Genomic DNA, 11,314 nt, shown 5'->3' with positions numbered 1-11,314 from the left:
ACAAAGGGTGCTTCTCTACGCCACAGCACACAATGGTGTTCTGCTGTAAGAGCTGCATGGACACTGCCATCACACACAGACACAATGCACAGATACACACACACACACACACCCATGCCCTCACACACACACATGCCCACACACGTATGCACACTCGCATACATGCACAGTCGCACACAATACATACACACATCCGACACTGCATGCACACACGCACACAATTAAACCTGGAAGGTCACCACACATGCAATGAGGGGGATGCTGAGCACAGCACTAAAACCCATGATGGCACTAGGGCTAGGGCCTGACCTTTGACCTTGTGACGTTCAGGAATTTGTCCTCCAATAAGGAGAGGATGCAGACCAGTGTGTCACCATAGGGATTGAGTGTTGGAACACTATTATGTTCAAACTCACTGTTGTAGGAGCATGAAGTTAAAAATGATGATATTTCTTTTGCACCACTATCTTAAAAGCATGATATTGAAGTGCCTCCTTGCACTTTGTGTACATATTGAGGGTAACAAATATTTTGTTTTATTTTTGGGAGGGGGGAGGGGTTGACATGGTATGTAGGAATAGAGATTAATTGCTGTGACCGTTTTTTGTAATCCTCTAGAGAAATATTATCTATGTTCTGAATAAAAATAGATTAGTCAAAATGTCTAGAAAATAATGTGTAATAAATTGCTTATTTTTATTTGTTAATAGCTGTTAACTAGTTTTCTCACTTAGCTGCCACACATCAATATATACATATCTTTTTTTGTATCTAATGTAAGCGTTTTGAATGTTTGTTCCATGGAGATATAAGTTGTGTCCATTCATTTCCATTGTGCATACATGTTCCAGAGATCACAATGATTCTGAAGCGCACAATGTTGAACTGGAAAGACAAATAGAAAGAGGAGAAACTATCTGATTAAAAAAAGGAGTCCATGTGGGGTGATGTGCTGTTTCTAAGTTGGTGAGATGTGGATATTATCATGACTAGGTTTCCAGAGGAAGAGGAAAAGGTCAAATTTACTATTAACTAATGAAACAAGTACAGCTTAGCTAGTTCATTATGACTAAAATAACAAATCTGATCAGAATGTCTGGCCTAGCACCTAACAAAATATAGCTCCTCATGTGGTCACCCAGATCCTGTTCCAGGAATCATCTAGACTTTCTACCAGAGAACACCACACTCGCCATCAGTGTCCGCCTCCTTGTCTTGTGCTTTATGCATCATATTGTGGTAACTACAAGACATAAATATTTACACCAAACAGTCATAGTTCATGTTTAGATTATTCCTCACAGTTAGAGACAGTAACTGTAATGAGCCCCAGTGCCATATCCATACAATAGCCTCTGTCTATCCAGAACTATCAACCCACCAGCACCATTTCATAAATCTATCCACACACATATTGGTAAATTTGCCTTTTTGCCTTTCTTCATTTTCATCACAATTGTTTGCATACACACAAACAAACCCACTATTGAGTAAAGAGGATGTTCAAATGGAAATGGGTTGGCACAGTACTTCTAAGATGAGCCAGTATATCTTCAAGTCTGTATTCTACAGAAGTCTCTGTCTTTCTGATAGGCTCCTCCTGAGTAGACCTGATAACCTTTCTCACTCCTGCCCTACCTTTCACTCCCTCGCTTACTGTTCTAGGATGTCCCTTATTTGTAAAGCTGTTGCTGTAATTTTGATGTAAAGGGAGAGAGTATGTCTGGGAGACAGAATATTACAAAATAAAGACAAAAAAAGATCTGAATAATTTTCTTGACCAGATCTGTGGTATAAAAGTATGTTGATACATATCAATAAGTGTTGTACCATTGGTGTACATACGATTATGATAACTAATAAATGTTGATTCATAACTAAATGTGGTCTGTCCTTTTAGATGTTGTGATGAACACAACTTACAAGACTGACACTCACATTGAACTGTATATGTGCTACCTTCATACAGTCTTCTTGACTATCAAGTGATCACTTTTCATGGCATGCTGTACTGTACTCTGAGGATTGACTTAAGGTCAGTTGATTGACACACACACGCACGCACGCACGCACGCACGCACGCACGCACGCACGCACGCACGCACGCACGCACACACACACACACACACACACACACACACACACACACACACACACACACACACACACACACACACACACACACATTATGAATAATTCACTGCAGCCTTTTGCTTTGGCTCTATTGGACCCCTGTCTCTGTGTTGCTTCTCCAATTAAACCTCAGTAATTATGTGCCCTTTCCCCACATCTCAGAGAGAGAGAGAGAAATAGACAGCCAAATAGAGAGAAATAGATTGACAGGGGGAACAAAACCTACACCAGCATAACAAAGGTGATTCATTCATATTATATTGATGAAAATTGATAAATTGTATGGACACATTTACTTCATGTACAGTACTGTATTGCTCTGCAATTCTATCAGAAACTGGACACCAAACAGACAAAATGGAGGAGTAACAGAAAAGGAAATATAGATGAATAACAATATCAACTGAAAAATAGGTGAGCACACCTGGTGTAAAGAGATCCAGACACTTCTCTATAAGGATAGGACACACCTGCCTCACACATGCACCATGTTAAGTTTAATTATAAACTGGGTGGTTCGAGCACTGAATGCTGATTGGCTGACAGCCATGGTATATCAGACTGTATTCCACGGGTATGACAAAATATTTATTTTTACTGGTAGAAAGAAGAGGAAGGGAAGCGCTACTAAGGTACACAATAGTACATTTTGGTAGACTTATTTTTACTGCTCTAATTCCGTTGGTAAACAGTTTATAATAGCAATAAGGTAACTGGGGTTTGTGATATATGGGCAATATACCACAGCTAAGGGCTGTGTCCAGGCACTCCGCGTTGCATTGTGCAGAAGAACAGCCCTTAGATGTGGTATATTGACCAAATACCTCACCTCCTCGGGTGTTATTGCTTAACCATAAAATCGCAGTGCAAACAACAGAAGACAAACCAATATCATGACACACACAATACTTATAGTTTAAAGCATATGATGAAGGAATTACAGATTGCAGGTGAGAACCAAATGATCAGTTTCCAAACTACTTAGAGAAAATCCTTACTCTTGTGTACTGTCGGTATGTGTGTGTTGCACAACGTGAAGGGAATTCCAGCCATGTGTACTTTCGCTTTTGCTAACGTCTCATAACTCCCCTAAAGGGAAAGTGTGTGTGTGTATAAAAGGCTGATCCTCAATGAGGAGTTGAAAGATAGGATAGACAGAACCTGGTAAACCTGAGCAGGATAGTTCAGACTTACAGACAAGCTGTACTTTAATATTAACACCATGGCAGAAATGTTAGTATTCTCTGCCCTGCAGAAGTCTTCCTACATCACAAAGCTGAGTGGAGAGAAGTTTATGGTTTCTGAGCAGGCTAGGAGGGCAACCATAGAGATACCGGAGGATGCTTTGGAGAAGCACTTCTATGGCTTTCCAGTCAGCTTTGGCTACAGCTGCTCAGAGCCTTTGGACTCCTACCAGTTCTGCTGCATCCCAACGGAGATCCTCCTCAGGGACCTTCTGCAGATGATGTAGGAGATGAGCTTCAGAGAGGACTCAGACCCTCGGGAGAGTGAGACCTTTGCCTACGTCTGTCCCGAAGACAGGAACAACTTGGTCTATTGTGCAAGGAATTCTGGTCAGCACCAGATGACCTGTGCCAGGATTCTAAACTAGGCACCCTCATCCACGAGGTGTCCCACCTGCTGGGAACAGAGGACATCACCACTGAGCTCCTTACTGTGGAGGTCCTTGAGATCTATGGAACATTGCTGGGGGGTTCCATTGCATTGTAGACGAGGACAACAAGGGACACTTTCGAGAGGAGGTGGCCCAGGTCAATGCCAACTGTCTGGAGCATGAGTTTGAGACCATTATCAACCACGAGAAGAGTTACCAGGATGGTAGATACACATGCTGTGAGGAAACCAAGAGGAGATCCAGATCTACAGCGCATTACTATTTATATCAGCCCTTTGGTTAGTATGGCACCAAGAATGCTCCTTCTTTTGCTCAGGCATGGACTGTCTATTCTAAGGAGCTAAATATACTGTAGTTTATGTCACCAGTAAATGTCGGCAAGTATGACAAATGCAAATGTTGATGAATCACAGCTAATAATCGTGCACAGAAGAAGACAATGAAGCTTCAGCGTAGTTGTCATTCTTGTTAATTTTTCTTTTCTGCGGAGGATAAGAGTAAGGAGATGGAAGAGAAGCTTCTGGAGTACCAGAAACCAGTCCAACGTCCTGATTTTCACAAAGGGACAGTGAAGTATGCTAAAATAAGGAACAGTGCTTGCAGGAAGTCTCATACACCCCATCCTTGAATTATAGAAAAAGAACACTGTTTTATTTATGATGATCATAGCAGTATTATAGCCTACGGAAGGAGAAGATTTAAACACACAGCATATCACTGTCATTCTGACTAAGAATAAAATCAAAAGCAAACGTACTTTCATCTTTCTTTCTTGTAAGGTGTGGTTCTTCTGGTAAGGTGATCTCAGGAGTTATAGAACTTTCACAGAAAACTGAGGGCCAGGCTTGTGTATGGACATCTAACATCAGGATGCAGTATTTCCCTCTTTTATAAGAAACAATGAAACACTTTACTGGAGCCGCACTTAAGGCATTCAACAAACCTTACAACAGGTACATACAGTAAGACATTACATGAAGCTAGTTATAATAGGTGTCATGACATGTAATGTCAACTGTAAAGTGTTACCAAAATATACCTACGTGCCTTCAGAAAGTATTCACACCCCTTAACTTTTTCCACAATGTGTTGTGTTGTGTTTAAAATCGATTTGTGTCGCTGATCTACACGCAATACCCACTAATGTCATGGTGGAATTATGTTTTTACAAATATTTACAAACAAATTCTAAATTAAAAGCTGAAATGTCTTGAGTCAATAAGTATAGATCTAACTTCATTTGATTATGCATATATACTGTAACTTTTGCTAAAGGACAAAATATTAGATCAATGTATCTTAAAACATATTTTGCTGGAGTTACTTAAAAAGTTGAGATGAGACAGATGACACTTTGAATCGAGCAAGACTACTGGCATCCAGGGAAACTGTTAAAACTAAACTATTGGTGACAATGTGGTTTAACCCTGGGGGACATTTCACCCCAAGCCACCCTAATGTTTGACATGATTTTTAAATGACTATCCCATATCTGTACCCCACACATACAATTATCTGTAAGGTACCTAAGTCGAGCAGTGTTTTTCAAGCACAGGTTCAACCACAAAGACCAGTAAGGTTTTCCTATGGTTCGCAATTACATTGAATATCCCCTTCAACATGGTGCAGTTATTAATTTTACACTACAGTATATCAATACACCCAGTCATTACAGTGATACAGATGCCCTTCCTAAATCAGCTGCCTGATAGGAAGGAAACTGCTCAGTGATTTCACCATGAGCTTAAAACAGTTACAGAGATTAATGGCTGAGATAGGAATTAACTGAGGATGGATCAACAACATAAATTACAAAGTGAAAAGAAGGAAGCCTGTACAGAATACATGCATCCTGTTTATAATAAGGCACTAAAGCAATACTGCAAAAAAAATAATGGTGGTGGCTGCATCCTGTTATGGGTATGCTAAGCACAGGTAAAATCCTAGAAGAAAATCTGGTTCAGTCTGCTTTTCAACAATAACCTAAAACGCGAGGCCAAATCTACCCTGTAGTTGCTTACCTAGACGACATTGAATGTTCCTGAGTGGTGTAGTTACAGTTTAGATTTAAATCGTCTTGAAAATCTATGGCAAGACTTGAAAATGGCTGTCCAGCAATGATCAACAATCAATTTGACAGAGCTTGATGATTTAAAAAAAAGAATAATGGGCAAATATTTGTTCAATCCAGGCGTGCCAAGCTCTTAAAGACTTACCCAGAAAGACTCCAAGTTGTAATTGCTGCCAAAGGTGATTCTAACATGTATTGACTCAGGGGGATGAATACATATCTAATCAACATATATTTGTGTTTTATTTTCCATTAATAAATTAAAATATAAAATGTTTCTTCCACTTTCCACAATCCCACATTTGTAACACAACAAAACGTGGAAAAGTCAAAGGGTTAGCTGAAGTAGCTATATGAGACTGGTTTAACCTTTCAAGATGTCATCACAGACACATGCAAGAACATGGCCTTTCCAGCTTTCAAAATGGCTGTCTTTGTCTTACTGTCTCTCTGTCTTGCCTGGGTAAAAACATACTCTTGCATCATGACTGGGATACCATGGCAACCATACTTTCTCCTTCTCCCGACAACCCCTTTTCTCTCCCTTCCCTCCTTCCCTCCCTCCTGCCCGCTGAATGAACACCACAATCAAACATTTCCTCTATACACATTTATTTCATCCATGACTTTACACATATTTTCTCATTAACAATGTTTTATTAATTCATCATTACACACTCCTACCCTAATACAATTTCTAATTTTCCTCAAAGTGAATCAAATGAGAGCAAGCTCGGAGAGGAATAAAAACAGAGGCAAAAAGCCACACAAAAGAGCTGGGACACACATTTGTCCTGCCGCTTACTCAAAAGGCATGACAAATGTCAAACTGATATGGGAGGATTCATAATATCCACAGACAATCACAGATAAAAGTGATTTGCCTATGAAAGAAAGAGACAGATTATTATGTAATCACATGGAGGTGTGGAGCAATGGGCACATTGGAACCTGGATCAGTATGGAGACAGAGAGCTCCTAGCCAGAGACACATGAATTCATCAACCTCCCTCTCTCTGGTGCACATAACAGGGAAAGCCACAGAAATAAGATGGCCTCTGCTGCTTTGTTACAAAGGAGCCCAGCGAAGTAGAATCCAGAGTTGTGCTTGGAGCTCTTCTCTTCTGCCCATTACTGTAATATCTGTGTCCAGATCATGTGTTGTTGTCAGTGTGTCCAGCCAGATCAATTATTTTGTCAGTGAGGGACGCGGTCACTCCTCAGGATTGTACATTGATTTTCATGTTGGCCGTTAACAACAGTTATTAGGTTCCATCACAGTGTAATGCATTACTACACAATGCTAGGTCATTGTAAATGGCACATTTCTGTCAATATAGCATGAGGTGACTTATATGGTGATGTGATACGTGTACTCCAACATCCACATCTGACCATTGCATCTATTCTCCGAAAGCTGTTGATATTCCATACAATCCTGTACGCTACTCAACATTAATGTATTATTTATACAGACCATGTTAATAGACATCATAAAAAAAGGTATTTAAAATGCACAGTCTTGAATACTATACATGAAGTTGATTTATACAATATCTACTCTGACTATTGCAAATGTTCTATCACAATTGAAGACCATAGGTTCTGAATTTGATTAAATAATTCTCAAATATGACAGCTTTTATTTATTCATTAAAGGGCATTGCATGCAAAAAAAGATGAATGACAACTGTTGCTAAGGCATTTGGAAAGTATGTGTACATTATATACAGAAGCAAAAATAGCAAGAAAAATCCAAACTGCATAAATTAAAATACTAACATCTCGTTGTGTTTTCTTGTAAAAAACAAAATCCCAATCCACAGGAAACAATTGAAATATACAGAAGGTTGATATTGAAAGAAAACAGGGGAATGATAAAGAGCATAGACATCAGTGGGCCACAACGTCCCACATTTACCCATCCAAAATAAACAATATTAATCCCATGAACATCCAGCCAAATTATTTGACGACGTCTGTTTAGTTTTCATTTCTGCACGCCTGTTTTTCCAACTCAATGCCTCAAAAGCTTCAAGTGACACACTATCAACAATGTCCTTCCCCTCAACCTTAACCTTAACCTCCGACTGGTCTTGGTGGGCAAACCAAGACCCCCACCCCCCACCTTTAAAAACTCCCACCCACACCCCTGTGCCTTTATCAACACCCTTCCTCTCTCCCCTCACACATACATACACACATACAGTACATACTGTGCATACACACACACACACACACACACACCTTCAACATCTCCACTCAGATCCCGGCATAGAGCAGGGATGTCAACCTCCAGTCCCCCAGTGTCACAGGGTCTGCAGGGTAAAATTTCAACCTGATTGAAAGGCAGGGGTGAATATCAGCATGTGTGTATGAAGCCTGGGTTGACACCCCTGCTGTAGAGACTCAGTCCAAACCATAGGACTGGAAACTGTCCAATCCTAACCACATACCTGACATAACAGGGTAGAAAGTAGCATTCTGCTCATCTTGGCTTTAACAGTCTAGCTAGCCCATCTGAGAGACAGGCAAAGGACTTGGCCAGTTTCCGATGTTGCACCTTAGTAACAAGGTGAGACAAACCAGCCATTCTCCGCAGAATACAACAACAGAATCAATAGAGTATTAACCATCCCTTACATTTACAAATCCCCCACCCAACCCCAGCTTGCATGTTCAATGTGTCTGTCTGCTTGGTAGCAGGCCAAAGTGTCCATCTCCACCCTCAGCCAGACCTTCTCTAGTCCTGCCCCAGTGTCAGCACTCCCATAGCTACTCATCTTTCTCTATCCTTCTGTCCCCCTCTCTCTTCTCCTCCTTGTCCTCCTCCTCTCTCATGCCAGCTGTCCTTTCTCTGGGGACTCATCCAGTGTGATAACGGTGAACTCCTCTGTGTTGCCGTTTTCCTGGATCTTCTCTTTGTTCATCAGGGTCACCATCTCCTGCTCTCTCTCCTGGGCGCGGGAGCTAGCCACGGACGCCGCCGCCCCATTCCCGTCACTACCATCCTTGTTGGTGATCATCAGGGTCTGCTGCTGACCGCACCAGCTAACAAACAGACAGACAGACAGACAGACAGACAGACAGACAGACAGACAGACAGACAGACAGACAGACAGACAGACAGACAGACAGACAGACAGACAGACAGACAGACAGACAGACAGACAGACAGACAGACAGACAGACAGACAGACAGACAGACAGACAGACAGACAGACAGACAGAGAGAGAGGGCAGTCAACACATTAGAATACTGTCACCAGCCTACAGACAGAGAGAGGAAGCAGTGAACACATTAGCATTAGGATACTGTCACCACCTAACAGACAGAGAAAGGGAGAAGTGGACACATTAGGATACTGCCACCAGCTAACAGACAGAGAGAGGAAGCAGTGAACACATTAGGATACTGTCACCACCTAACAGACAGAGAGAGGAAGCAGTGAACACATTAGGATACAGCCACCAGCTAACAGACATAGAGAGGAAGCAGTGAACACATTAGGATACTGTCACCACCTAACAGACAGAGAGAGGAAGCAGTGAACACATTAGGATACTGCCACCAGCTAACAGACAGAGAGAGGAAGCAGTGAACACATTAGGATACTGCCACCACCTAACAGACAGAGAGAGGAAGCAGTGAACACATTAGGATACTGTCACCAGCTAACAGACAGAGAGAGGAAGCAGTGAACACACTAGGATACTGTCACCACCTAACAGACAGAGAGAGGAAGCAGTGAACACATTAGGATACTGTCACCACCTAACAGACATAGAGGAAGCAGTGAACACAGTTCATTTTCGATCAGAATTCCAATTGGTGAAATGAGACCTACCTCTTCTGCTTGGCCACAGCAGCACACACGAGGAGAAGAACGCCCACTGCCACAACCACTCCCACAATAATCAGCCAATCTGCACAGAGGAAAGAAATGAGAAAGGTTGAATAACATTAATAATTCATGTCTATAATGTCTCTCACTTGGAGGTGTGGCATATGCCCCTTTACAATGCAAAGTGCTTTGAAAAGTGCTATATAAATGAAATTGTTTGCTCAATTATTAATACATTATGAATCCATTAAACCAGTGGTTCTCAACTGTTTTTGCCTAGGGACCCAAATTTAACCAGGTGGTGTAACGATTCTCTAATTCCTCCTCCTCCTCGGACGAGGAGAGGAGAGAGGGATCTGAAGACCAATGTGCAGCGAGGTATGATGACATAACTGATATTTATTGAATTACGAAACGAACACGAAAACACTTGAAAATTACAAAATAACAAACACGACGTAGACAGACCTGAACATGGAACTTACATACAACATGAAGAACGCACGAACAGGTACACGACTACAAACAAACGCTACAGTCCCGTGTGGCACGAACATACATACAGACACAGGAGATAACCACCCACAACGAACACTGTGAAACAACCTACCTAAATATGACTCTCAATTAGAGGAACGCCAAACACCTGCCTCTAATTGAGAGCCATACCAGGCAACCCTTAAACCAACATAGAAACAGACAACATAGAATGCCCACCCAAACTCACGTCCTGACCAACTAACACATACAACAAACTAACATAAATAGGTCAGGAACGTGACAGGTGGTCTCAGTCGTGACCCAATATTCGCATTGCTAAAAGGAATCGGCAAAATAAAATCTGGAAAAATATTTGTAATGCTATATTGATATTAAATGTACCAACTGTACGACAAGGAACAACATTCCCACCTCTTTCATTGTCAATAAATACATTTTGCCCATATTCTTGATGTTGACTGTTAATAAACTCACTGATTTAAGACCACACAATCAACCATAGCGCTGCAAATAGCTCTATACTGAAAATACTGTGATTGAAGATAAATTGTTTAAACATGTCAGTTCATTATCATTTCTACACACAGTCATGGTTTCTACACACACATGGTTTAAGTCATTTCAAGGTCAGACTGGGTTTTCTTTTCATAAAAAAAACTCAGACACCCGCGACCCACACAAAACCTCCCGCGACCCACACAAAACCTCCCGCGACCCACACAAAACCTCCCGCAACCCACACAAAACCTCCCGCGACCCACACAAATCTCCCGCGACCCAAATTTGGTTTACGACCCACCAACTGAGAATCGCTGCATTAAACCATATAATACATGATAATTACATGGCCATTATTGAACTAACCACTCATGACATGTACAATAATAGTATTAATACTACTGGCAGAGATATTAGGGGTAGTGGGCCACTCACCGGGTGTGCTACTATTCTCGTGCCCGGCTGGAGGAGGGGCTACTCCCTCACCTGGATTCATCCTCCCCCTGGGAATGGGCTGATCTGGGACTACATGGGGAGAACAATGAGATACAGTGTTAAAGAAACATCTCTGATGCCTCACAAATGAATTACACATAGATGTTAACTGGTGTCATCAGATGCCATACACGT

The 11,314-nt window shown here is 41.5% G+C and overlaps 1 protein-coding gene across 1 annotated transcript in view; it reads right to left on the bottom strand.

Moving 5' to 3' along the window:
- Nucleotides 1-7,463: 7,463 nt before the first annotated feature.
- LOC139584561 (CD44 antigen-like) overlaps nt 7,464-11,314 on the bottom strand; it is a 42,965-nt gene continuing 39,114 nt past the window's right edge. Inside the window, exons 6-8 of the mRNA XM_071416563.1 lie at nt 11,120-11,209; nt 9,689-9,767; nt 7,464-8,891 (exon numbers count right to left, since the gene is read on the bottom strand). Of these exons, the coding sequence (XP_071272664.1) occupies nt 8,678-8,891; nt 9,689-9,767; nt 11,120-11,209 (383 nt within the window). The 3' untranslated portion in view covers nt 7,464-8,677. The remainder of the gene's footprint in view (nt 8,892-9,688; nt 9,768-11,119; nt 11,210-11,314) is intronic.

The sequence above is a fragment of the Salvelinus alpinus genome, chromosome 9, assembly GCF_045679555.1.
Source record: "Salvelinus alpinus chromosome 9, SLU_Salpinus.1, whole genome shotgun sequence".
Lineage (NCBI taxonomy): Eukaryota > Metazoa > Chordata > Actinopteri > Salmoniformes > Salmonidae > Salvelinus > Salvelinus alpinus.
This window is presented reverse-complemented; position numbering and strand designations above follow the sequence as displayed.